We start from the raw sequence: 26072 nt of genomic DNA, 5'->3' as shown, positions 1-26072 counted from the left end.
GGGAGCAAATAAATAAAATTGTATTGGCCCAGAATGGGGTGGGAGTGAGCTTAGAAGCAGCAGGTCTACAGCTGTTCCCTCAACTCCCATTTTGCCTATCATCACAACCCACTGCTTGGGACAGTTCTCTCAGCACTCTCTCCCAGGAGGAGATTGTGAGCAGACAAGATGTGGAAAACCCTGCCTTACCCCTGAGATATTTCCTCCCACAGAATGTAGTGGCTTGTGGGTTGGGTCCATCAATCTGGTCTCATGCTTAATCTTTTCACTCTGGCACGGGAAATATTATTCCATATCCTTCTTGAAGAGTAAAACAACTTCCCTATCCAGGCCACTTTCAAAAGCTAGAGATTCTGGGGGTGGAGACTCAGATAAAGCATGCAGGAAGGGTTACCCCCCAAAGCCCTTGTGCATTTGGATAGACCATGATTGGAGTTTCTTTGCCTCAGCCCTTCCCCCCACCAAGAGGGAAGAGGGGGTGACGCTTTGGCTCCCGGCCTGAGATATATGGCAGTGCCAGCTGCCCCCTACCCAACCTGTCCCCACTTTCTCCACTCTGCTGATTGATGCCTGTTCCTCAAAACTTTCTGATCACAAACGGATAGCCCCCACCCACTGTGGCTCAATTCTGGGCCTCTGGGAGCATGGCAGGGCTATGGATCTCTTCTTCCTCCTCCCGAAAGTAGGCTGGCTTTCCCTGTGAGCTGGGAGCTTGCTGGGCCTTCAGTGGACACAAGGCTACCATATGGTTGATGCTCTGGCAGAAGTGCCACTTCTTGGGCTGGGGTGGCAGTTTGCATTCCTTGGCATGATGGTCTAGACCTCCACAGTTGTAGCACCTGTCTCCCTTTGATCTGCGTTTCTGCATGTTCTTCCCTTTGGGCCACCTCTCACTCCCAATACAGAACACCCCACTAGGGCCGGTGACTCGGATAGATTCCAGGCCCTTGGCGGACTTCTTAAAGGTGAACTCTACGGCCTCACCCTCCTTCAGGCTCCGGAAGCCCTCCATGTGCAGCTTACTCTGGTGCACAAAGACATCCACCGGGGGGTCGAGTGTGACCCCGGCACGGGCAGTCATAGACAGGAAGCCGAATCCCATGCGCACGTTGAACCACTTACAGATGCCGGCTCCGTGCAGCAGCTGCGGCTCCTCGGCCGCCCGGGCTGCGTCCTCCTGCGCCTCCTCCGGCCGCCACCTGCAAACTGCTGGTTTGACACAGAGCCCATGGTAGTCGGCTGAGCCCGCGGCCCCGGGCCCCAGGTCGGCCGGCTGCTGGCCCCAGAGAAGTTCGGAGGCAAAGGGGTGGCTCGGAGAAGAGGCTGCTACATCTTCCCCAGCACAATAGCGGTGGGAGGGCCCCTATTTTGCTTTTATAAATTTATTTCATTTATTTATTTTTGGCTGTGCTGGGTCTTCATTGCCACGTGTAGGTTTTCTCTAGTTGCAGTGAGCTGGGGCTACTCTTCGTTGCAGTGCGCGGGCTTCTCATTACGGTGGCTTCTTGTGTTCCGGAGCACGGGGCCTAGGCGTGCGGGCCTCAGTAGTTGTGGCATGTGGCCTCAGCAGCTGTGGTTCACAGGCTCTAGAGCGCAGGCTCAGCAGTTGTGGGCTTAGTTGCTCCGCGGCATGTGGGATCCTCCTGGACCAGGGCTCGAACACGCATCCCCTGCATTGGCAGGCGGATTCCTAACCACTGCGCCACCAGGGAAGCCCACAGATGGTGTATTTTAATATACTGTTTTCTGTTAACTCAGTTAAGTATTTGCAGTCTTTACTTTTGTTCTAATAAGCAAGGTGCTACAATAAGTCCAGCCCCTTCTAGGGGAACCAACCTAAAAGTTTTCAAAATTAAAGCCACTTTAAATTTAAAAATTAATACCAAAATAGTTTGCCCTCCTTTGTTGAAAAGGAAGCAACATATCATCTGTCTCTCGAGTTTACAAAAATACACTGGAAGACAAGAAGCCCTCTTCTTAGGGAATACAGATACAACTTCTTTTTTTTTTTTTCTTTTTTGTGGTACGTGGGCTTCTCACTATTGTGGCCTCTCCCGTTGCGGAGCACAGGCTCCGGACACGCAGGCTCAGTGGCCATGGCTCACGGGCCCAGCCGCTCTGCGGCATGTGGGATCTTCCCGGACCGGGGCACGAACCCTCGTCCCCTGCATCGGCAGACGGACTCTCAACCACTGCACCACTAGGGAAGCCCCAGATACAGCTTCTTAATTGACTTTGACAAGTTTGATTCTAATTACCAGTATTATTCCAATCTATTGTATGTCTTCCTTCACTTTACATGAAGTGTGTCTATGCATCTGAGTTTTATATAATCTTAGCCTATGTCAGTTTTACTTTTATCAAGAACTATTAGTTCTGTTTAAAATGCAGTCCTCATATGGGATTTTGGCAAATGTGTTTCTTTTTATATTTACATAATTGAGGTCATTTATTTGGGTATTGTGACATTTTGGAGTCCACAGAAATGAATAAGGTTGATTTAAATTTGAGGTGATTCACAGGGTCTTTTACTCATTTCCTGATTTCTTTAGTATCCCATAAAATTAAAATAAAAACATTCTTTGTTCATGTCATTTGGAGCACCTAGCTCAGATAAGCTTTCCTTAACCTGGAACAAGATAAGAAGTGGGCTGATAATCTTATATATCCAGGCCTTTTGTTCCTAAGACATAAAAATTGCTTAGAACCCTGATTTAGAGGTCAGTAATTTCAATGTTAGGTTTCTGTGGTTAGATTTGAAATGCTGTTAGTCAAAGGGACCCCAATGACTTCTCTTTGCAATGTTCATTTGTTTTTTTTTCCTGGTGCTTATTTTAACAGTTTAATGTTTCAGTTTCCACTTTTGTTTTATTTGCAATTACAACAAAAATAAACAAGGACCTTACTGGAGGATTAAAAACAAAAGTAAAATTTCTATTGCTTATTTCCCCTTTCTTTCACTCCTTATTAATTTTGAAAATGAAATTTTGATGGTTTAAATATTTTTTTCATACTATTTTTGAAAGCTTTATTGGAGTTCTATTCAAAAACGTTTTAATGGGCTAAATAAAGGTAGAATTTAGATTAAAAAGCTGCTTTCTGAACTAGTACTAATAACATTTATGAATCTACCAAATATGTTAAATACACCTTTTGTATTTACTGAGCATTTAGTAGATGACAGATGTGAAAGTCCTCTGAAAAAACTTAAAAGAGCTATAGAGACAGTAAACATTTATTGAGTGCCTGCTTTATCTATAAGACTGTAAAAACCATAAAGGGGGTACAGAAAATGTATAAAAAAGGGATAGCAATATTGTCCAGCAGTACTGTCTTTGAATCTCCTATTTTATTTAGAGCTCTAATCTGGAAGAGTTTGGTGCCTTTGCTGAGAGAGTGGTGCCTTCCTTTGTTTTTGTTTTAGCTCTGAGAAATCCAAATATGGACATATCTTCTTCCCCAAACATTGGACTCCGACGTAGTGGTCAAATTGAAGGTGTCCGACAAATGCATAACAATGCTCCTAGAAGCCAGATGGCCACTGAAAGAGATCTCATGGCATGGAGCAGAAGAGTGGTGGTCAATGAACTAAATAATGGAGTTAGTAGGTGAGTCAATATGGTAACATTCTTTTTGAGTAAGTAAATTAAAATGTACTCTTTTTGACCTACCTCCTAGAGAAATGGAAATAAAAACAAAAATAAACAAATGGGACCTAATGAAACTTAAAAGCTTTTGCACAGCAAAGGAAACCATAAACAAGTTGAAAAGACAACCCTCAGAATGGGAGAAAATATTTGCAAATGATGCAACTGACAAAGGATTAATCTCCAAAATTCACAAGCAGCTCATGCAGCTGAATAGCAAAAAAACAAACAACCCAATCCAAAAATGGTCAGAAGACCTAAATAGACGTTTGCCCAAAGAAGATATACAGATTGCCAAGAAACACATGAAAGAATGCTCAACATCACTAATCATTAGAGAAATGCAAATCAAAACTTCAGTGAGGTAGAGAAATGCAAATCAAAACTTCAGTGAGGTATCATCTCCCACCAGTTAGAATGGCCATCGTCAAAAAATCTACAAACAATAAATGCTGGAGAGAGTGTGGAGAAAAGGGAACCCTCTTGCACTGTTGGTGGGAATGTAAATTGATACAGCCACTATGGAGAACAGTATAGAGTTTCCTTAAAAAACTAAAAATAAAGCTACCATACGACCCAGCAATCCCACTACTGGGCATATACCCTGAGAAAACCATAATTCAAAAAGAGTCATGTACCAAAATGTTCATTGCAGCACTATTTACAGTAGCCAGGACATGGAAGCAACCTAAGTGTCCATCGACAGATGAATGGATGAAGAAGATGTGGCACATATATACAATGGAATATTACTCAGCCATAAAAAGAAACAAAATTGAGTTATTTGTAGTGAGGTGGATGGACCTAGAGTCTGTCACACAGAGTGAAGTAAGTCAGAAAGAGAAAAACAAATACCATATGTTAACACATATATATGGAATCTAAAAAAAAAAACAAAAATGGTTCTGAAGAACCTAGGGCCAAGACAGGAATAAAGACACAGATGTAGAGAATGGACTTGACATGGGGAGGGAGAAGGGTAAGCTGGGACGAAGTGAGAGAGTGGCATCGACTTATATACAGTACCAAATGTAAAATAGATAGCTAGTGGGAAGCAGCCGCATAGCACAGGGAGATCAGCTTGTGCTTTGTGACCACCTAGAGGGGTGGGATAGGGAGGGTGGGAGGGAGACACCAGAGGGAGGAGATATGGTGATATATGTATACATATAGCTGATTCACTTTGTTATAAAGCAGAAACCAACACACCGTTGTAAAGCAATTATACTCCAATAAAGATGTTAAAAAAATAAAATGTACTATGTTAGGCTAATAACTAAGGTATTTTTCTTTAATTTAGCTGATCCATACATTAGTTTTTCCACATTATTTCATTAGTTCGTTCCATAACAACTACTTAAAGATTATCTTAAATTTGCTTAGCTTTGTGGTAAATGTTTTGGGGAATACTGAAGAATGAAAAAACATAATCTCTGTCTTCTTTGAATTTATAGTCTAGGTTAGAAGATATGAAAAAATACTATTAAGTAAGAACATGAGGCCATATGTGATTAAATATGTCAGTGATACATGGACCCAATATTCAACAGTTGTTCTGAGGAAACTCAGAATTGGAGCAGTTTGGGAGTGCAGTATAGGTATGTAGTAGACCCAGTGCTTAGCATATATTTAGAAATATCATTTAAGTAGACTTCTTTGGATGAAAGGATTTCATTAGGATGAATTTCAAACTTAGAATCCCTATCCTTATTTGTAAACCTTAACATTTACTGTAATATTGACTCCAGATGATGCACAGCAACTAGAAATAGATTTGGAAAACAGAAAGGACATTGACAGAGAACATAGAAAATCCATTCAAATCATGAGATCTTCCTAGCAAAACCTTTTTACCAGCTGAGCCAACAAGTAGCAAAATTAATTTGGTTTCACCTTTTCTTTCTTTAGCAGTAATAAGAAAAGGGAGACATAGCTAATATATGAACTGAATGCTACCCCCTGGCAGTAGAACAATATGAAATAATTCTCTGTTCAAAACGTTAGAAGTAGAATTGAAAACAGGGACTCAGATACTTGTATGCCAATGTTTATTGTAGCATTATTTCATAATAGCTGAATTGTAGAAACAATCCAAGTGTCTGTCAACAGATGAATGGATAAAGTGTGATATATACATACACTGGAATATAATTCAGCCATAAAAACTTCTGATACTTGCTATAACATGGATAAACATGGAAAACGTAATGCTTAGTGAAATCAGCCAGACACAAAAGGGCAAATAGTGTATAATTCCACTTACATGAAATATCTAGAGTAGGCAAATTCATAGAGACATAAAGTAGATTAGAGGTTAGCAGGGGCTGGTGAAAGGAGAAATAAAGAGTTATTGCTTAATGGTTACAAAGTTTATGTTTGGAGTGATGAAAAAGTTTTAGAAATAGTGATGATGGTTACACAACATTGTAAATGTCATTAATACCACTGAGGTACATACCTAAAATGATTTAAATGTCCAATTTTATATTTAAAAGTGTTTTTGTTATCTATTTATTTTGAATTTTTGAATTTTATTTTATTTATTTTTTTATACAGGAAGTTCTTATTAGTCATCAGTTTTATACACATCACTGTATACATGTCAATCCCAATCTCCCAATTCATCACACCCCCACCCCCACCACCCCCGCCGCTTTCCCCCTTTGGTGTCCATACGTTTGTTCTCTACATCTGTGTCTCAACTTCTGCCCTGCAAACCAGTTCATCTGTACCATTTTTCTAGGTTCCACATATATGCGTTAATATACGATATTTGTTTTTCTCTTTCTGACTTACTTCACTCTGTATGACAGTCTCTAGATCCATCCATGTCTCAACAAATGACCCAATTTCATTCCTTTTTATAGCTGAATAATATTCCATTGTATATATGTACCACATCTTCTTTATCCATTCGTCTGTCGATGGGCATTTAGGTTGCTTCCATGACCTGGATATTGTAAATAGTGCTGCAATGAACATTGGAGTGCATGTGTCTTTTTGAATTATGGTTTTCTCTGGGTATATGCCCAGTAGTGGGATTGCTGGATCATATGGTAATTCTATTTTTATTTTATTAAGGAACCTCCATAGTGTTCTCCATAGTGACTGTATCAATTTACATTCCCACCAACAGTGCAAGAGGGTTCCCTTTTCTCCATACCCTCTCCAGCATTTGTTGTTTGTAGATTTTCTGACGATGCCCATTCTAACTGGTGTGAGGTGATACCTCATTGTAGTTTTGATTTGCATTTCTCTAATAATAAATAAACCATTGGTTTGCTCTTTGATGATTTTCTGTTACTTTGACCTTTGTTTTGTTATTAGGGTTCAGGAAGAATGTCGAACTGCTAAAGGTGACATAGAAATCAGTCTTTATACAGTCGAAAAGAAGAAAAAGCCATCTTATGCTACCCAAAGGGTAAGTTTAGCTTTACAGTACTTTGCAATACACTATTTGTAAATATTTGCAGATACCAGGTTTTTGAAAGGTGGAAGTTATGTATTAAGGGATTATTTCGATAGGTGTCTGTATATAGGGAAACTATTTTTTTAAATCCCCAAATGGAGCTATATGGTTATTATTAATAAGGATAAAATTACACAAAGTTAGAACTATCCCCCCAAATCTAGGATATGTGGTCATTGTAGGTATAAGACATTTGTATTAAAATACCATTTTCATATGGTTAAAGTAGAACTTTAAAATTAATGCTGTATCACTAATCACAATGTAAAACAAATGTTCAGATACCCTAGGCCAGAGGTTGGCAAACTGCCCATGGACTAAATCTGGTCTACTGCCTATTCCTATTAATAAAGTTTTATTGGAGCACAGCCATACCTATTCATTTATATATTGTCTATGATTGCTTTCATGCTATATGGAGTTGAGTAGTTGCCACAGAGATCATATGACCTGCAAAGCCAAAATATTTGTACTCTGCCCCTTTACAGAAAACGTTTGCTGACCCCTGCCCAAGGCTTACTCCTGGCCTACCTAATTAGACAGGAGCAAAATCTGTTCTATATACATTAGGAAGATTCATATTCCCAGTAGAAATTGCTAATCAGGAAATAAGATCCCTGTACTCCATTAGGTGCATGTTAAGCCCCTTACTAGTACTCTGAGGTTGAACAAACTAGTGACATAAGAATATAGTTTTGTTCCCGGAACTAACAACTATAACTCCTGAAGAGTATGGTAAATTGGAAAGTCTAGGTTGATTTTAATCTTATTAAGGAAATATAAGCAATGGGTACTGAATTTTAAGTGTCTTTTCAGTATTGATAAATACAATTTCAGGTAATTATTATATGACTATCTCTAAATATTCTTAGATCATTTTGATACCCACTTTCTTAATTTCTATTCAGATTTTATTAGCTTATATGATGTTCTCTGATAAGATTATTTTCTTAGAGATTTTGAATGACTCACATCCATGATTTATATTTTTTTTTCCTGCTAAGCTGATTTGTCAAACATCAGACTTGTCTGAGACTAATAAACAGGGTAGTTGGATCTGTAAACATTTTTATTTATATTGAAAATGAGAAACATTTACATGTAAGATAAGAAACTGGCCCTTGATACTGATTTAGAAGACCTTTAAGCTTGTTTACTCCTGATGACATATTAGGGTTATAGTTTTGACATATGGTGTATCAGTAATAATATTTTATACTTGTAAAGGGTAGAATAAAACAGTTTTTACTTTACATTTTTGTTATTAAAAATAAATTTTTATTTTGACTCATTTACTAAATGTAGTTTTTTATAGAACTAAAGAAATACATGTTATATTAAGAATTATATATACACATACATATGATATAGATATCTTGCTTCATCCTGTAATAAATTGTAGATAATATGGTATATATAAATTCTGAGTGGGCAGATTCTTGCAGCTTAGAATTTCAGCACTGTCTTTAATTTGATCACAAAGTTTTCAAAATACGGAAAGTAATCAGTATTAATGGAAGTGGGTTAAATATATAAAAATGAAGTATATTTTGGGGCTTCCCTGGTGGCGCAGTGGTTGAGAGTCCATCTGCCGATGCAGGGGACACAGGTTTGTGCCCCGGTCTGGGAAGACCCCACATGCCGCGGAGCGGCTGGGCCCGTGAGCCATGGCCGCTGAGCCTGCGCGTCCGGAGCCTGTGCTCCACAACGGGAGAGGCCACAACAGTGAGAGGCCCGTGTACCAGAAAAAAAAAAAAGAAGTATATTTTTTTATGTAAAAACATAGTATAAAAATATATCTTGGGTTTTCTTTTAGGGAATTTATTCCTATCTCTTACCTCCACCCTCACTCCAAATCAAGCCCAATTGATTCTCTTTATATGTGTTCTTTTGTGTATATTCACTGAGGCTTTCATTTTTTAAAATTTATTTTCCTTCTGTTTTATAGAATGATTATCCGCCTAGCTGTGGGCGGTCTTTACGAAGGACACAACGCAAACGTCAGCATACTTACCAAACACGATCCAACATAGAGCATAATTCACAAGCATCATGTCAAAATTCAGGTGTACAGGAAGACTCAGATAGCTCCTCAGAGGTTAGATATCTGCTATTATTTACTCAATGTAATTTTTTGTTTCCCAGTTAGTGTCATCACTTTGGGTTTACTTTTTTTTAAATTTTTCAACTAGGTTTAATAACATGAGACTATCAAGGAGGTCAATATCTGAAACCTTGTAAAATCACAAAGAAGTTAAGGCATATCTGATACCTAGATTCCTTTTCAAAGTTCTTTTTTTCTATGAAAGGCTGAAAATTGACATATCACGAAAGAAATAACAATCTGATAAACTTTGGGTTTACTTTTAAGGGTCAATTTAATAGAAAATTATTTTAATGATGTTCTTATGAGTATTATTTATTAATAAGGCATTTAATAGGCAAACTCGAGCATTATATTGAACTCCTTTAGATATCTTCTCTTATTTGTACCCAAGATATTATCTTGGTTGAGGGTATCAAACATGCCAAGAAAAGTTTGGCTTTGGGACAGTAAGAAAAGAGAGTGAGAGCAAATCTGCCTAGAAATGGAAAGAAGTGGAATATTAACTGTGATAACTAGTTATACAGTTCCAGAACTTGTTGACTGTGTAATCATAATATACATGTTTTCTGTTATTGTTGACTTTACCAGTCATGGAGATTACTGAGTGATGATTTTTTTCAGACCTACCTTTTTCATGGTAATGAAATAAAGACTATAGCAGTTCTTTTCCTCATGTTCCTCTCTTCTCCAGTCCTTTCCTTTTGTTCTCTTAATAACTATAGTATTTAAGTGAATAATGAGGGTTTAATTATGCATTGATAATGTATGGTACCCTCATTCTTCTCCCAACATTCACAATTCTTTAACTCTTATCAATGATATCCCTCCTTCTCTCCCCCCACCCATGAAAATCTTGATCTGAAAAGAATGATCACATATTCAAGACTATCATACAGAGTGAAGTAAGTCAGAAAGAGAAAAACAAATATTGTATATTAACACATATATGTGGAATCTGAAAAAATTGGTATAGACAATCTTATTTACAAAGCAGAAATAGAGACAGACGTAGTGAACAAATGTATGGATAACAAGGGGGAAGGGGGGGTGGGATGAATTGGGAGATTGGGATTGACATATAAACACTATTGATATGTATGGAATAGATGGCTAATGAGGACCTACTGTATAGCATGGGGAACTCTACTCAGTGCTCTGTGGTGACCTGGATGGGAAGGAAATCCAGAGGGGAGGGGATGTGTGTGTGTGTATGGCTGGTTCACTTTGCTGTACAGTAGAGGCTAGCACAACATTGTAAAGCAACTATACTCCAATAAAAATTTTTTAAAAAAACAACTATTGCCTCTGAGCCATGGACTTAAAAGAATTAAAACAAAAATACATTGAATGTAGATGGATTATAGAGTCCTGTTGCGTGAGTGTCACTAAGACAGATAGGCAAGGAGAAATTCAGGGCAACGTAGCAATTTAAGATGGTTAAGAAAATTAAAAATACATGAAAAAGAAGAAGAGAGAAGAAAAACGAAGATTACTTGGTACAGATTTTGTTGTTCAAAGGATGTGGTACTTTGACAAGAGTACCAAGACCAAAAGTAGATTGGTGGCTGCCAGGGGCTTGAGGTAGTGGGGAGTGAGGGGTCCTTGCTAATGGGTTTAGGGATTCTTCTGGGGTGATGAAAGTGTTCTAATATTAGTGGTGATGGTTGAACAGCTCTGAATATACTAAAAACCATTGAACTGTATACTCTGAAGTGGTGAAGTTTATGGTATGTGAGTTCTATCTCAATAGGCTGTTATTAAAAAAGAAAAGAATTGTTATCTTTTTAATGTAATAATTGTGTTGTGGTTATGTTTTTAAAAAGAATCCTTATCTTAATAAATATTTATAGTGGAAATGCTTTTTTTTTCACAATAATCCCTGAGGTATGAGGCAGTTGGTAAGGGTATATATACAAGATAGGCAGTGAGTTATTGTCTAAACTGGAGATTGTGTACACAAGGATGTTATCTATTTCCTCTACTTTGATACGTTTGAGATCTTACATAATAAATAGATGATTAACTTTTTATGGAGAGTAATTATATTAACTTGGCAGAGGCATATAGGTATTTTTATCTTTTTTTGTGTAGGTATTTTTTAAAACAATGGCTTTCTATAAGGGAAAAGAATCTGAAAAAGAATATATATATTCATATAAATTCATATATATTTTTTTCATGTATATATATACATATAAAACTGAATCAAGAGGGAGGGGTTATATGTATACATATAGTTGATTCACTTTGTTGTACAGCAGAAACTAACACAACATTGTAAAGCAACTGTACCCCAATGAAAAACAAACAAAAACCAAATCACTGTGCTGTATATATGAAACTAACACAGCATTGTAAATCAACTATACTTCAATTAAAAAAAGAAAACAGTGGTTTTAACAAAATTTAAGAGGGTTATATTTGCATTTCTTAAGGAGTCTATTGTGTCTTTGAAATAAGAAAAGGTGTGTCATATCAGTAAGATAGTAGATGCTAGAAATTTTTAAATACTTGGTAGGCTTAGTTATGAGTTACAAGTATATATAGAAAATGATTACATACATTTTAACTAGAACTTTTCTTTGGAGGGGGGACTACAAAAAGTGTTATAAAACAGGTAATATATGCTAATTAATAATATGCTAGTTAATAATAACAATATATCTCAATTGCTGGCTCTTTGTTGCAGGAAGATGAAACAGTTGGCACAAGTGATGCTTCTATAGAGGATCCTGTTATTGAATGGCAAAGTGAAAGTTCCTCCAGGTAGTTTTAATGGTTTTGATTTGGTCAAAATCATTTAACACTTTTAATGTGAAATTATGTTCTTGAAGGAATTTGGTAAAGCAGAGTTAAAATAGTATTTTATAGTAGAAAGAGTACTGGGTTGGAAGCCCAGAGACCTGTTGTTTTATCCTAGCTCTACCAATATCTTTTTGCGCATGTCATCATGGACTTTAGTTCCCTAAAATAGTTCCATCTGTAAAATAAGATTCTTTGTAAATCCAAGATTCTACACCTTGGCAGGCTATGTGTATTTATTTCAGGTTTAAAACAACTATATTTAACCATTTTCAGGGATAAGGAACATCTTTATTTAAAGAAGCTTTTGTGATTTGGACAGGAATTTTGAATTTTAAATCCTGTTATGGGAAACTAAGCATTATACTTTATCCAAGAAGCATTTCACTAAAATCACTTAGGTAATGATCAAAATTCTATATTTGATATTTTTTTATCTTTGGTTAGAACAAAATCAAACCATGTCATTTATAATGCTGTTTGATTACAAAATGATCATCTTTCAATCATGAGGCAAAACTATTCCTTTTCTGAACTTATGTATTATTTACAGTGATTCATCAAGTGAATATTCTGATTGGACAGCAGATGCTGGAATAAATTTGCAACCTCCAAAAAGGCAAACGAGACAGGCAACACGGAAAATATGCAGCAGCTCTGAGGAGGAGAATTTGAAGTCACTTGAAGAACGGCAAAAGAAACCTAAACAGACTAGAAAGAAGGTTTGTAAGTTTACAGGTTGTTTTTCTTTTTTGGGGGAGGTTTTGGTTTTTTCCTTTGATACTTGAATATTTAACAGTAACACTTCACTTTTATCTAAAAATAATATTCCATCTGAGAAACTAAGTAAAATTGTATAAAAGATGTAAAGATTTTTTGAAATTTTTCTGTTGTCAAAAGTAGAGGCTAGAATATTTTCATTATTATGTTAACATTAAATAAAAACATTTTGACAGTTGTTTGTTAAAATGTAGTAGAGTTTTTAAATAAGCCACTGTAGAATAAAAGGATTATTCTTGTCATGTCACCAGTCATAGATCTCTATATATTTTTGACTTGTAAAATGGAAGGATATGATAAATCATGTAGGGCTTCTTCTATTTCTTTATGTTTTTATTTCATCCCAATGATGGGGTTTTATTTCCCACTATAATTTCATTTGAATGATGTAAAAACTTAATCCACAGAGTTCCTTGAATATTAATTTAAGAATGGATTCTGTATTCATTCTGTAACCTCTTGCTTTAGTAGACAGAATTATCTTCTTGATGGTCATCATTTAATTGGCAAAAAGTTGTGTTACTTGTATTTGAATTCCTTTGATATACTAGGGACATGAAGAGTAAAATTTGTGGGTTTTAGATAGTATATAGTGTCATATTATCTGTCAGCCAAAATTGAACATGTTACTCACTTGATTGTTTTATTGGTACAAAAGTTATGCATAATTAATTGGTAAAAGAAAATGTTTAAAGTTTGTATATTTTGTGTTTTATTATAACCTGATGTTTTTAACATTTTCTACCTGCTATTTTTTCTACAATTGTTCATATATTTACAGTTTATATGTTTGTGAACTATATTTTAGAAAGGAGGACTGGTTTCTATGGCAGGTGAGCCCAATGAAGAATGGTTTGCCCCTCAGTGGATCTTGGATACCATACCACGACGTTCCCCGTTTGTCCCACAGATGGGAGACGAGGTAATTGTTTTCTGTTAAATAACGTTTTTCTCTTGGAACCTCAAGAGTACTCACTTTAATATCAGTCTTAGGCCATTCATATTCTTAATTCTATTATAGTTATGTGTTCACCATCTTAACTGTGCTGCTCAATTATATATTTATTGTGGACAGTGACTGAATCTTACTAATTTTTGTGTCCTTTGTAGGGCTTGACACAGAGTCTTTAGTATAGTAGATGCTCAATGAACATTGAGATAAATTGATTGGCTTGTGAAGCCATGAAAATAATTGTCTTTATTTTTATCTTAATTGCCACATAGTAGAATTGAGTGGTATTTTGAATCCTAATCAAGTCCTAATACTGTTTTTTGTTTGTTTGTTTTTTTAAAAGAAGCCCATGCTCAACCTGATAGAAAATATTCTAGAGGATGATCACCCCTTTCAATGCTTACGGGAAAGTCATTTCACAAACAAGGCCTTCCTACTGAACCTATGATTGAATAACAGCCATATTTATGATTGGTCAGTCAAAAATTGATTTAAATTCTATACAGTGAAAAATTTTTATTTGATTTTCTTATGAAAATTATGGTAGCATTGTTATATTTTGAGCCCTAGTTGGCTTGTATAGTCTCTGACATATTGACTAATCATTCATTTTTGAATGATTAAATGCTTACCCACAGTTTTCAACTTAAGACCCATAGTAGGAATGTAATATTATCATCGTAATAAAGAAGGAGCAGAACCTTGGAAATGGTTCTAAAAGTCTTGGAACCAATAAAAATTTTACCAAACTTTTCTATAATTGTCTTCTATAGATATTTTGTACCAGAGATAGCTACCAAGTAGCCTTACAATTAAGCAATTACTTATTATTATAATATCTTTTGATATTATTATAAATGTTTCCTTTCCTAAGTGTGTCTTCTTGTAAGTGTCAGACTTTTGAGCAATGCTCGTTTGTTTTGTTATTTTAGTAAAACGTGCTCTGGATGAATGCTGTATGAAAAAACTTAGAAGAGCTTTCTTAGGGGTATATCCAAAAATCACTATTTCTTGTATTTATTGCCTTTTTTATGGAGGCTTAAGAGAAATAATTTTGAATTAATCTTAGAACAGGGGGACTTCCTGGTGGGCCAGTGGTTAAGAATCTGCCTTCCAATGCAGGGAGCGCAGATTCAATCCCTGGTCAGGGAACTAAGATCCTGCATGCTAAGGGGCAACTAAGCCTGCTTGCCACAACTACGGAGCCCACATGCCACAACTATAGAGCCCGTGTGCCACAACTACAGAGCTCATGCGCTCTGGAGCCTGTGCACCACAACTAGAGAGCCCATGCGCTGCAACTAGAGAGAAGCCCACATGCCACAGCAAAAGATCCCATGTGCTGCAACTAAGACCCAATGCAGCCAAAAATAAATAAATAAATAAGCAAATAAATATTTTTAAAAAATCTTAGAACAGAATGAGGATCTGTATACTCTATGATCTGAGACTCCTCTCTATTTTATAGGACCATATTTACCTTTCCCTTTATTTTGTTAAACTTAGTGCATGATTATATGCTTCAAGACTAATGTGTATTAGGTAATGACAGTTGTTCAGGTAATGGAAAAGTTGTATAAGTGAATCAGACAGTGAAATACGTGAATTAAAGAATGTTGTTAAAGAACCCATAAAGGCAGAAACATACTTTTATATAATCAATCTGTTAATGACAGCATTACTTTTTACTTTTAAGTGTTAAGCCTTCATTATTTTGCCTGGAATACCCCTACCCACAGGTCATTGCCTCTCAAAATGCTCATTTTTCAAGGTTTAACTTAAATGCCAACTTCTTTTGCATGTTATCCCTACTTACCATTTGCTTGCCACTCCTTCTTCATGTGCTTTCCTATCTCAATTATTTCTCTCTTATGATACATTCTACATTCTGCCTTGTATCATACTCATATATCTACATATCTGTCCATATCCTTGAGGGAAAGGATTTTATTTTGATGTCTTACCATAGCACCCAGTGCCTTGTACATATATATTTGATCAATATTTGTTGAGTACAGGAATAAATATATAATAAAGGATATCTGAATAACATGCTTATCATGTTATTGGTAAGCATGGTAATGACATTTTTTTACCACTACAGTTGTGTTTATATACTAATATTTAAACGTTTAAAAAATTTTTACTTGTATTTTTAACTGTTAGAAATTCTGACTTAGTGTTGATTGGTAGAATATGTCAGTGTATTTTTAAAATCTCCATAGTATGGTATTTTTTACATTACTTTCTTCTATTTATCTCTAACACCCCTTTAAAAGTATTATAGGAAACATAAGCTTTTTTTTTCTTTTTTTAAAAATTTTTATTGGAGTATAGTTGATTTACAATGTTGTGTTAGTTTCAGGTGTACAGCAAAGTGAGTCAGTTATACATATACATATATCCACTCTTATTTTCTTTTCTTTTTTTTTCTTTTTTTTTTTTTTTTGCGGTACACGGGCCTCTCACTGTTGTGGCCTCTCTCGTCACGGAGCACAGGCTCTGGACGCGCAGGCCCAGCGGCCATGGCTCACGGGCCCAGCCGCTCCACAGCCTGTGGGATCCTCCCGGACCGGGGCACGAACCCGTGTCCCCTGCATCGGCAGGCGGACTCTCAACCACTGCACCACCAGGGAAGCCCTTTTTTTCTTTTTTGATTCTTTTCCCATATATGCCATTACAGAGTAGTGAGTAGAGTTACCTGTGCTATACAGAAGGTTCTTATTAGTTATCTATTTTATATATAGTAATGGGTATATGTCAATCCCAATCTCCTAATTTATTCCTTTCCCCCTTATTCCCTGATAACCATAAGTTTGTTTTCTACATCCATGGCTCTACTTCTATTTTGTAAATAAGTTCATTTGTACCCTTTTTTTTTCGATTCCACATGTAAGTGGTATCATAATGATATTTGTTTTTCTCTTTCTGACTTCATTCAGTATGAAAAATCTAGGTCCATCCATGTTGCTGCAAATGGCATTACTTTGTTCTTTTTTATTGACTCTAGGTCCATCCACTTCACTACAAATAACTCAATTTCATTTATTTTTATGGCTGAGTAATATTCCATTATATATATGTACCACACCTTCTTTATCCATTCCTCTGTTGAACATTTAGGTTGCTTCAGTGTTGCTTCTGGCTATTGTAAATAGTGCTGCAATGGACACTGGAGTGCATGAAACCTAATAAGATTTTGACAAATTACTTCTCTGTGCCCTAGTTTCATCAACTGTACAGTGGGGATAAAGGTATCTACCTTATAGGGCTCTGGGAAGGATTAAGTTAAAGGATATTTGTAGGGCACTTAGGATAGTACCTGAGGCATGCTACTCTGTCTGTCCTTTGTTATTGTTATTAATCTTTCAAACACCTCTGCCAGCAGAATGTCCTCTTCATTTGACAGGTGAGCATGTCGAAGGCCAGAGTCACATGGCCTGTAAGGGTAGCACCAACAGCAGTCAGGTCTCCTGACTTCTTCCCTGTCCCTATGGTTGCCTTTGTGTAATGATTGTGGGGTGTTTGGATTAATAATAAATAAAGGAAGCAGAGTGGGAAAAACGCCTACAAAGTAGGCCTGCTGTTTGGAAGAAGCTACGTGTACAAGAAGGGTGGCATTACTTACATATTCTACTTGCAACCTGATCTTAAGCTTCTCAGGTACAGAGTGCACCCAGGGCTATTTAGGGAACATTACTGCAAGGCCATTTGCACTGGCATTGTTCTACCCTGGTGGGCACAGGCTTGGGACAATAAGCTGTATCCAGGGTTGGCATTCACTTTGGAAATGTTTGCTGATTGTTTAATCAGATTCAGTATTCCAAGCCTTAAAGGAGGCTAAGATTTTTGTGGTTGGGAGGTGATTTGAACCTGTCAGTATGGTGTGAGGACAAAAAAAAATTATTATGGGAAAGAAACTTTATTTAATGAATCAGAATATGGTAGTGAATGCTGTCTTAAAAGAGGTGAACAGTTTTGTCAAGCACTTGGATTCATTTTCCTTCCATACCATGCTAGTTCTGATATTATTTCTTACAAAATAAAAATTTTAATCTGTCTAGAAATTACTGTATTTAGTAGCCTGTGGTTGGAAATACATATATATATATATATATATATATATATATATATATATATATATATATATATATATATATATATATAATGTGTAGGCTATTAAAATGTTGATGCTTTAGAATGTCAATTACAGATTGAAATATATTACTTTAAAATGTGACCACTTTTGTGTACATTTGTCATTAGTCTATTTCTTCAGAAATTTATGAAGGTGCTAGGGAGAAGAAGGACTGTGTGTGTTTTTATTATGCAATATTTAGCACAGGGCTACATAGGCATGAGTACTGAATGAACATTATTTGATTATAAGTACCTTTATTGTATAATTTTTTTCAAAATTATGATTATTTATATTCTTTGTAAACAGAAGAGGACATTTGTAGGAATATATTGGGAAGTATAGTGGTGTTAAATGGGATGCTGCTGTTTAATACCTCATGTTTTTTTTTTAGCTTATATATTTTAGGCAAGGACATGAAGCTTATATACGGGCTGTAAGAAAATCAAAAATATACAGCATTAACCTACAAAAACAGCCATGGAATAAAATGGATCTCAGGGTAAGTTCACCAAATTAATAATCTATGCAATTGAAGTATCTTAGGAATTAAGTTATTAGCCTGTAGGCTTATTCTCAGTTTCTGGATATTTCACTGTTGATTGTGCATCTAGGATAAAGTGATGTACCATACTCTTGTACAGCTGAGTGTTATAGGTCACATTTTATGGTTCCCGAAATTTGTATGCCACCTGTTGTCTTGGTTATTTGACCTAATTTCCTTCAAGCTTCAGGTCCTGTAGTGTATACCATTCTATTGATATAATTGGAGCAAAGCAGTAGTTCCATGGTGTGGATATTTTCCTCAGCAGCTTTGAACGTTCTAGAAGCTCTATAAACTGTGACTGCATGTGTGGACCACAAACACCCTTGAGATTCTGGCAAATTTAGGATATAGTAAATATCATAAATCCTAAGAAACTCATGACTTTGTGGTGCTTTATTTATTATTTCTTTTGATATAGTACCTATGTAGTTACATGTCATTGAATAAAACAGATATGTTTATTTTTTAGAGAAGGATTTTCTCACTGTAAATACATATTCATTCGTTCATTCATACTTATATAAATATAGACAAAGAGACATAGAGATACATACACCATCATTTCTACTTAGGTTTACATTTGTTTTTGTCATTTTGTTTTTTCGACTCTGAGAACAAGAGAGTAAAGGGCAATTTTATGATAGTTTTCCAGGTAAATGAAGGGTTGTTGTGTAATGATGCTTAAAAGGAAGGATGCAAGAGAGAATGTATATATTTATTTAAATAAAGATTTGACACTTAAAAAATTGTATTAAGGTTGTAAGGTGCTAAAATTTCTTATCAAGTGAGCTTTACATAATCATCTCCTGGGAAACAGGAATGCTACCATCTGTTCTGAATCAGGTGAAAATTGAGGTTTTTGTTCTTGTTTTTTTTTTTTAGGATCAAAGGAATAAATAAACCATATGATTTCCTACTTTAAATTCTAACCCTGTGGTTCTAGGAAATTTTAGGAGGCAGCATATATGTGGTATAAGAGCCTGGGCTTTGGAATAAGACCTGAATTTCAATCCCAGCTCTGCTATATACTAGTGTATAACTTGAAACAAGTCACTGTACCCATAAGGCTCAGTTTTGTCATCTGTTAAGTGTGACTAATAACAATGTATAAGGATGGTATTATAAAATAATATTGTAGGCACTCATAAATGTGAGTCCTTTTCCCAAACATATACATAACATGTCCACCTGCCTACTTACAAACTGTATTTCTGCTAGAGGAGTGATTATTTTCTTTTTTTAAATAGAAATATCACTTTTATTGACAAGATAGGGCCACAATGGGCAGCTCCACAGAACACAAATAAGACAGTCTCAAGACAAGTGTGTAAAATTGCAGCAGACAGGTTAATACTCTTTACCCTCATCCTCTCCCTCAGCACTATCCGCTCCAGCCTCCTCATACTCCTTCTCAAGGGCAGCCATGTCCTCACAGGCCTCAGAAAACTCTCTTTCCTCCATGCCCTCACCCACGTACCAGTGAACAAAGGCACTCTTGACATACATCAGGTCAAACTTGTGGTCCAGGTGAGCCTTCTTGCCATAGTCGACAGAGAGACGTTCCATCAGCAGGGAGGTGAACCCAGAACCAGTTCCCCACCAAAGCTGTGGAAAACCAGGAAGCCCTGAAGGCCTGTGCACTGGTCAGCCAGTTTCTGAATTTGGTCCAAGACAAGGTCAATGATCTCCTTGCCAATGGTGTAGTGACCGTGGAAATAGTTATTGGCAGCATCTTCCTTGCCTGTGACGATCTGCTCAGGGTGGAAGAGCTGGTGGTAGGTGCCAGTGTGAACTTCACCAGTGATTGTGGGTTCCAGGTCTACAAACGCTGCCCTGGGCACATGCTTGCCAGCACCTGTCTCACTGAAGAAGGTGTTGAAGGAGTCAACAACTCCTCCAATGGTCTTGTCACTTGGCATCTGGTCATCAGGCTGGATGCCATGTTCCAGGCAGTAGAGCTCCCAGCAGAAATTGCTGATCTGGACACCAGCCTGGCCAACATGGATGGAGATGCACTCACGCATGACTGAGACTTGTAGGGTTCTGTGGGGTTGGAGGAGGCGAGAAGACGGCCACAAAGATCTCCCACTGACAGACTATCAAGGAGTTCAGGAGAGAAGTAGTGACAAGAGGAGTGATTCTTAACCAGCAGAGCAATTCTTAACTCCCCAGAGAAAAACCTGGGGAGTTTTTTCAAAATATGTATGGCTGAGCTCTACCCCAGAAATAGTGAACTCAATTCCATAGTAGTAGGGTTTAGGAACATGAATTTTAAAAATGTTCCCAAGGGGATTCTGCTGTTTATCGTTGGTTTATAGCCCTGCACTAAACTACAAATTGCTATTAAGGGGTCAAGAGCCATGTCTTATTACCTTTAACACTTAGTGGAGTGCCTAGTATCTAGTGGGTATTAGGATAATTTTTATTTTTTTATTTTTAAAGTTTTATTGGAGTATAGTTGATTTACAAAGTTGTTTCAGATAATTTTTAAATTGTTCAAATAATGAAATAATATGCAAATGTTAGGCAATTATTTATATTGAAAGTAATAATTTATTGTTATTCTCATGAATAGGAACAAGAATTTGTTAAGATTGTAGGAATCAAATATGAGGTTGGACCACCTACACTGTGCTGCTTGAAGCTTGCATTTCTGGACCCCATTTCAGGCAAAATGACTGGAGAATCTTTTTCCATTAAGTGAGTATCTATCTTGGATCGTGTGTGTGTGTGTGTGTGTGTGTGTGTGTGTGTGTATTTTAATCCCTATGATGTATTCTGCAGAGTACAAGTCTTAATGGGAAAGAAAACATGACAGCACTACAGGCTTTAGAGTTTAAGGACCAAGGTTTAATGTTTAATTCTTGCTTTGTTTCTCCACTTAATAGCTCTCTCTCTCTCTCTCTCTCTCTCTCTCTCTCTCTCTCTCTCTCTATATATATATATATATATATATATATATGTATATATATCTCAACTGAAAAATGTATAATGTGAGACTTGTGGGTTTCAGTTTTATTTGGGGACTTACTGAGGACTATAGTCTTGGAGACAGCCTCTAAGATAGCTCTGGCAAACTGCTCTCAAGAGTTAGGAGGGAATGAGCCAGCATATGTATGATTTTTGGGGGGCTGGGAAATACCTGTAGTCAAGCATACATCCTGCTAGTTATTGCTAGTCACAAGGATCAGATATCTCAGTTAATGGTTTTAGTGCTTTTCTATATATGGGAAGATGCAAGAATCTGGGGTCATTGAAGTTCTTCATTACATATGCATCTTAACTATCTAGGGGCCCATATATCCAAAACACAGAATGTTTCATCTTGAATTCCTTTCAGGGTGTGCTGTAGGTCAGCAACTACAGTGGCTAATGACTTGATTCTTGTAGAACTGGAGTCGCAGGCAACATATTTCTGTTTACAGTAACCCCCGTTGGTCATAAATTCATCTAAGGTTTGGGAAGAATGTCATGACCCATTTGTCCCATGGCATTATGAAGGCTTATTCTTAGGTCAAGCAAGGACTTTGTTGATAGGCCACTCAATGTGCTATTTCTGGATTAGGCTTGGCATCATTTGTTTTACTAGACTCTTATAATCCAGGAAATATTCTCCCTTGTTGCTTCTTCCCATATCTATAGTTGTGCTATTACAATTAATTTTATATGGAACTATGTATGTGATCAATTGCCTCAAGACATTGAAGCATCATTAGTTTTGTTGAAGACCTGGTTACATAACTAGGTAATGTAAGAAGCAACAATCTTATAAAATAGACAGGATAAAAATAATATAGCTAGTGATATAGGGCTTCCCTGATGGCACAGTGGTTAAGAATCCACCTGCCAATGCAGGGGACATGGGTTCCAGCCCTGGCCTGGGAAGATCCCACATGCCGTGAAGCAACTAAGCCCGTGTGCCAAAACTACTGACCCTGCACTGTAGAGCCCGTGAGCCACAACTACTGAGCCTGCATGCCACAACTACTGAAGCCCACGCGCCTAGAGCCCGTGCTCCCCAACAAGAAAGGCCACAACAATGAGAAACCCACACACCACATTGAAGAGTAGCCCCTGCTCACCGCAACTAGAGAAAGCCCACATGCAGCAACAAAGACCCAAGGCAGCCAAAAATAAATACATAATAAATAAATAAATAAGTAATATAGCTAGTGATATAAATGTCATAAGGGAAAGTTGAGGAAGATGGTGGAAGAGTAAGATGCGGAGATCACCTTGCTCCACACAGGTACATCAGAAATACATCTACACGTGGAACTGCTCCTATAGAACACCCACTGAATGATGGCATAAGACTTCAGACCTCCCAAAAGGCAAGAAACTCCCCACGTACATGGGTAGGGCAAAAGAAAAAAGAATAAACAGAGACAAAAGAATAGGGACGGGACCTGCACCAGTGGGAGGGAGCTGTGAAGGAGAAAAGGTTTCTACACACTAGGAAGCACCCTCGTGGGCGGAGACTGCAGGTGGCAGAGAGGGGGAGCATTGGAGCTGCAGAGGAGAGTGCAGCCACAGGGGTGCGGAGGGCAAAGCGGAGAGATTCCCGCACAGAGGATTGGTGCCGACCAGCACTCACCAGCCCAAGAGGCTTGTCTGCTCACCCGCCGGGACGGGCGGGGCTGGGAGCTGAGGCTCGGGCTTCTGTGGGAGAGCAGGGAGAGGACTGGGGTTGACGGCGTGTACACAGCCTGAAGGGATTAGTGCACCACGGGTAGCCGGGAGGGAGTCCGGGAAAAAGTCTGGACCTGCTGAAGAGGCAAGAGACTTTTTCCTCCCTCTTTGTTTCCTGGTGTGCGAGGAGAGGGGATTTAAGAGCGCTGCTTAAAGGAGCTCCAGAGATGGGCGCGAGCTGCGGCTGTCAGTGCAGACCCCAGAGACGGGCATGAGACGCTAAGGCTGCTGCTGCCACCACCAAGAAAGCTGTGTGCAAGCACAGGTCACTATCCACACCTCCCCTCCTGGGAGGATGTGCAGCCCGCTACTGCCAGGGTCCCGTGATCCAGGGACAACTTCCCTGGGAGAACACAGGGCGCGCCTCAGGATGCTGCAACGTCATGCCGCCCTCTCCTTCTGCAGGTTCGCCCCGCATCCATACCCCTCCCTCCCCCCGGCCTGAGTGAGCCAGAGCCCCCGAATCAACTGCTCCTTTAACCCCGTCCTGTCTGAGCGAAGAACAGACGCCCTCAGGCGACCGACGTGCAGAGGCAAGTCCACATCCAAAGCTGAACCCCAGGAGCTGTGCGAACAAAGAAGAGAAAGGGAAATCGCTCCCAGCAGCCTCAGGAACAGCGGATTAAATCTCCACAATCAACTTGATGTACCCTGCATCTGTGGAATACCTGAATAGACAATGAATCATCCCAAATCGAGGAGGTGGACTCTGGGAGCAAGATATATTGTTTTTCCCCCTTTTCCTCTTTTTGTGAGTGTGTATGTGTATGCTTCTCTGTGATATTTTGTCTGTAGAGCTTTGCTTTCACCATTTGCCCTAGGGTTCTGTCCATCCGTTTCCTGTTTTTTTTTTTTACTTAAAAATTATTTTTCTTAATAATTTTTATTTTAGTAACTTTTAAAAATTTTATCCTACTTTATTTTATTTTATCCTCTTTCTATTTATCCCTTTTATTCTGAGCTGTGTGGATGAAGGCTCTTAGTGCTCCAGCCAGGATTCAGTGCTGTGCCTCTGAGGTGGGAGAGCCAACTTCAGAACACTGGTCCACGAGAGACCTCTCAACTCCACGTCACATCAAATGGCGAAAATCTCCCAGAGATCTAAATCTCAACACCAAGACCCAGCTTCACTCAATGACCAGCAAGCTACAGTCTGGACACCCTATGCCAAACAACTAGCAAGACAGGAACACAACCCCACCCATTAGCAGAGGGGCTGCCTAAAATCATAATAAGGCCACAGACAACCCAAAACACACCACCGGAGGTGGACCTGCCCACCAGAAAGACTAGATACAGCCTCATCCATGAGAGCATAGGCACTAGTCCCCTCCACTAGGAAGCCTACACAACCCACTGAACCAAACTTAGCCACTGGGGACAGACACCAAAAACAACAGGAACTATGAACCTACAGCCTGCAAAAAGGAGACCCCAAACACAGTAAGATAAGCAAAATGAGAAGACAGAAAAGCACAGCAGATGAAGGAGCAAGGTAAAAAAAATACCCAGACCTAACAAATGAAGAGGAAATAGGCAGTCTACCTGAAAAAGAATTCAGAATAATGATAGTAAAGATATCCAAAATCTTGGAAGTAGAATAGAGAAAATGCAAGAAACATTTAACAAGGACCTAGAAGAACTAAAGAGGAAACAAGCAATGATGAACAACAAAATAAATGAAATTAAAAATACTCTAGAAGGGATCAATAGCAGAATAACTGAGACAGAAGAACGGATAAGTGACCTGGAAGACAAAATAGTGGAAATAACTACTGCAGAGCAGAATAAAGAAAAAAACAATGAAAAGAACTGAGGACAGCTTCAGAGAGCTGTGGGACAACATTAAATGCACCAATATTCGAATTATAGGGGTCCCAGAAGAAGAAAAGAAAATGAAAGGGACTGAGAAGATATTTGAAGACATTACAGTTGAAAACTTCCCTAATATGGGAAAGGAAATAGTCAATCAAGTCCAAGAAGCACAGAGAGTCCCATACAGGATAAATCCAAGGAGAAACACGCCAAGACACATATTAATCAAAGTATCAAAAATTAAATACAAAGGAAACAGATTAAAAGCAGCAAGGGAAAAACAACAAATAACACACAAGGGAATCCCCATAAGGATAACAGCTGATCTTTCAGCAGAAACTCTGCAAGCCAGAAGGGAGTGGCAGGACATAGAATTAGCAATGAAAAAGGAGAAGTAACAACTGACACTGCACAAATACAAAGGATCATGTGAGATTACTACAAACAACTCTATGCCAATAAAATGGACAACCTGGAAGAAATGGACAAATTCTTAGAAATGCACAACCTGCCGAGACGGAACCAGGAAGAAATAGAAAATATGAACACACCAATCACAAGCACTAAAATTGAAATTGTGATTAAAAATCTTCCAACAAACCCAAGCCCAGGACCAGATGGCTTCATAGGCAAATTCTATCAAACATTTAGAGAAGAGCTAACACCTATCCTTCTCAAACTCTTCCAAAATATAGCATAGGGAGGAACACTCCCAAACTCATTCTATGAGGCCACCATTACCCTGATACCAAAACCAGACAAAAGATGTCACAAAGAAAGAAAAGAACAGGCCGATATCACTGTTGAACATAGATGCAAAAATCCTCAACAAAATACTAGCAAACAGAATCCAACAGCACATTAAAAGGATCATACACCATGATCAAGTCGGATTTATTCCAGGAGTGCAAGAATTCTCAATATACGCAAATCAATCAACATGATACAGCATATTAACAAATTGAAGGAGGAAATCCATATGATCTTCTCAATAGATGCAGAGAAAGCTTTCAACAAAATTCATCACCCATTTATGATAAAAACCCTGGAGAAAGTAGGCATAGAGGAAACTTTCCTCACCATAATGAAGGCCATATATGAAAAACCCACAGCCAACATCGTC

General features: G+C 37.9%; 2 protein-coding genes and 1 pseudogene across 2 annotated transcripts in view; 1 reads left to right on the top strand and 2 right to left on the bottom strand.

Moving 5' to 3' along the window:
• The window catches only part of BRWD3 (bromodomain and WD repeat domain containing 3), a 118175-nt gene that overhangs the window by 68338 nt on the left and 23765 nt on the right, over window positions 1-26072 (top strand). Inside the window, exons 19-26 of the mRNA XM_065900921.1 lie at window positions 3425-3608; window positions 6975-7068; window positions 9065-9214; window positions 11913-11989; window positions 12579-12747; window positions 13614-13727; window positions 18290-18397; window positions 21018-21142. Coding sequence (XP_065756993.1) covers window positions 3425-3608; window positions 6975-7068; window positions 9065-9214; window positions 11913-11989; window positions 12579-12747; window positions 13614-13727; window positions 18290-18397; window positions 21018-21142 — 1021 coding nt within the window. The remainder of the gene's footprint in view (window positions 1-3424; window positions 3609-6974; window positions 7069-9064; window positions 9215-11912; window positions 11990-12578; window positions 12748-13613; window positions 13728-18289; window positions 18398-21017; window positions 21143-26072) is intronic.
• LOC136142637 (protein lin-28 homolog A pseudogene) lies at window positions 623-1230 on the bottom strand (annotated as a pseudogene).
• Window positions 19790-20466, bottom strand: LOC136143026 (tubulin alpha-3 chain-like). Its single transcript, XM_065901310.1, has 2 exons — window positions 20116-20466; window positions 19790-19978 (listed from the first exon to the last, which is right to left on the bottom strand). The coding sequence occupies exons 1-2, from the start codon at window positions 20464-20466 to the stop codon at window positions 19790-19792; spliced, it is 540 nt and encodes a 179-aa protein (XP_065757382.1).

The sequence above is a fragment of the Phocoena phocoena genome, chromosome X (genome assembly GCF_963924675.1).
Source record: "Phocoena phocoena chromosome X, mPhoPho1.1, whole genome shotgun sequence".
Taxonomy (NCBI): domain Eukaryota; kingdom Metazoa; phylum Chordata; class Mammalia; order Artiodactyla; family Phocoenidae; genus Phocoena; species Phocoena phocoena.
This window is presented reverse-complemented; position numbering and strand designations above follow the sequence as displayed.

Coding starts and splice junctions, on each gene's coding strand:
- LOC136143026 (XM_065901310.1), bottom strand. CDS start 20,466: ATGCGTGAGTGCATCTCCATCCATGTTGGCCAGGCTGGTGTCCAGATC. Junction 19,979..20,115: donor GCAAGGAGATCATTGACCTT/GTCTTGGACCAA, acceptor GACTATGGCAAG/AAGGCTCACCTGGACCACAA.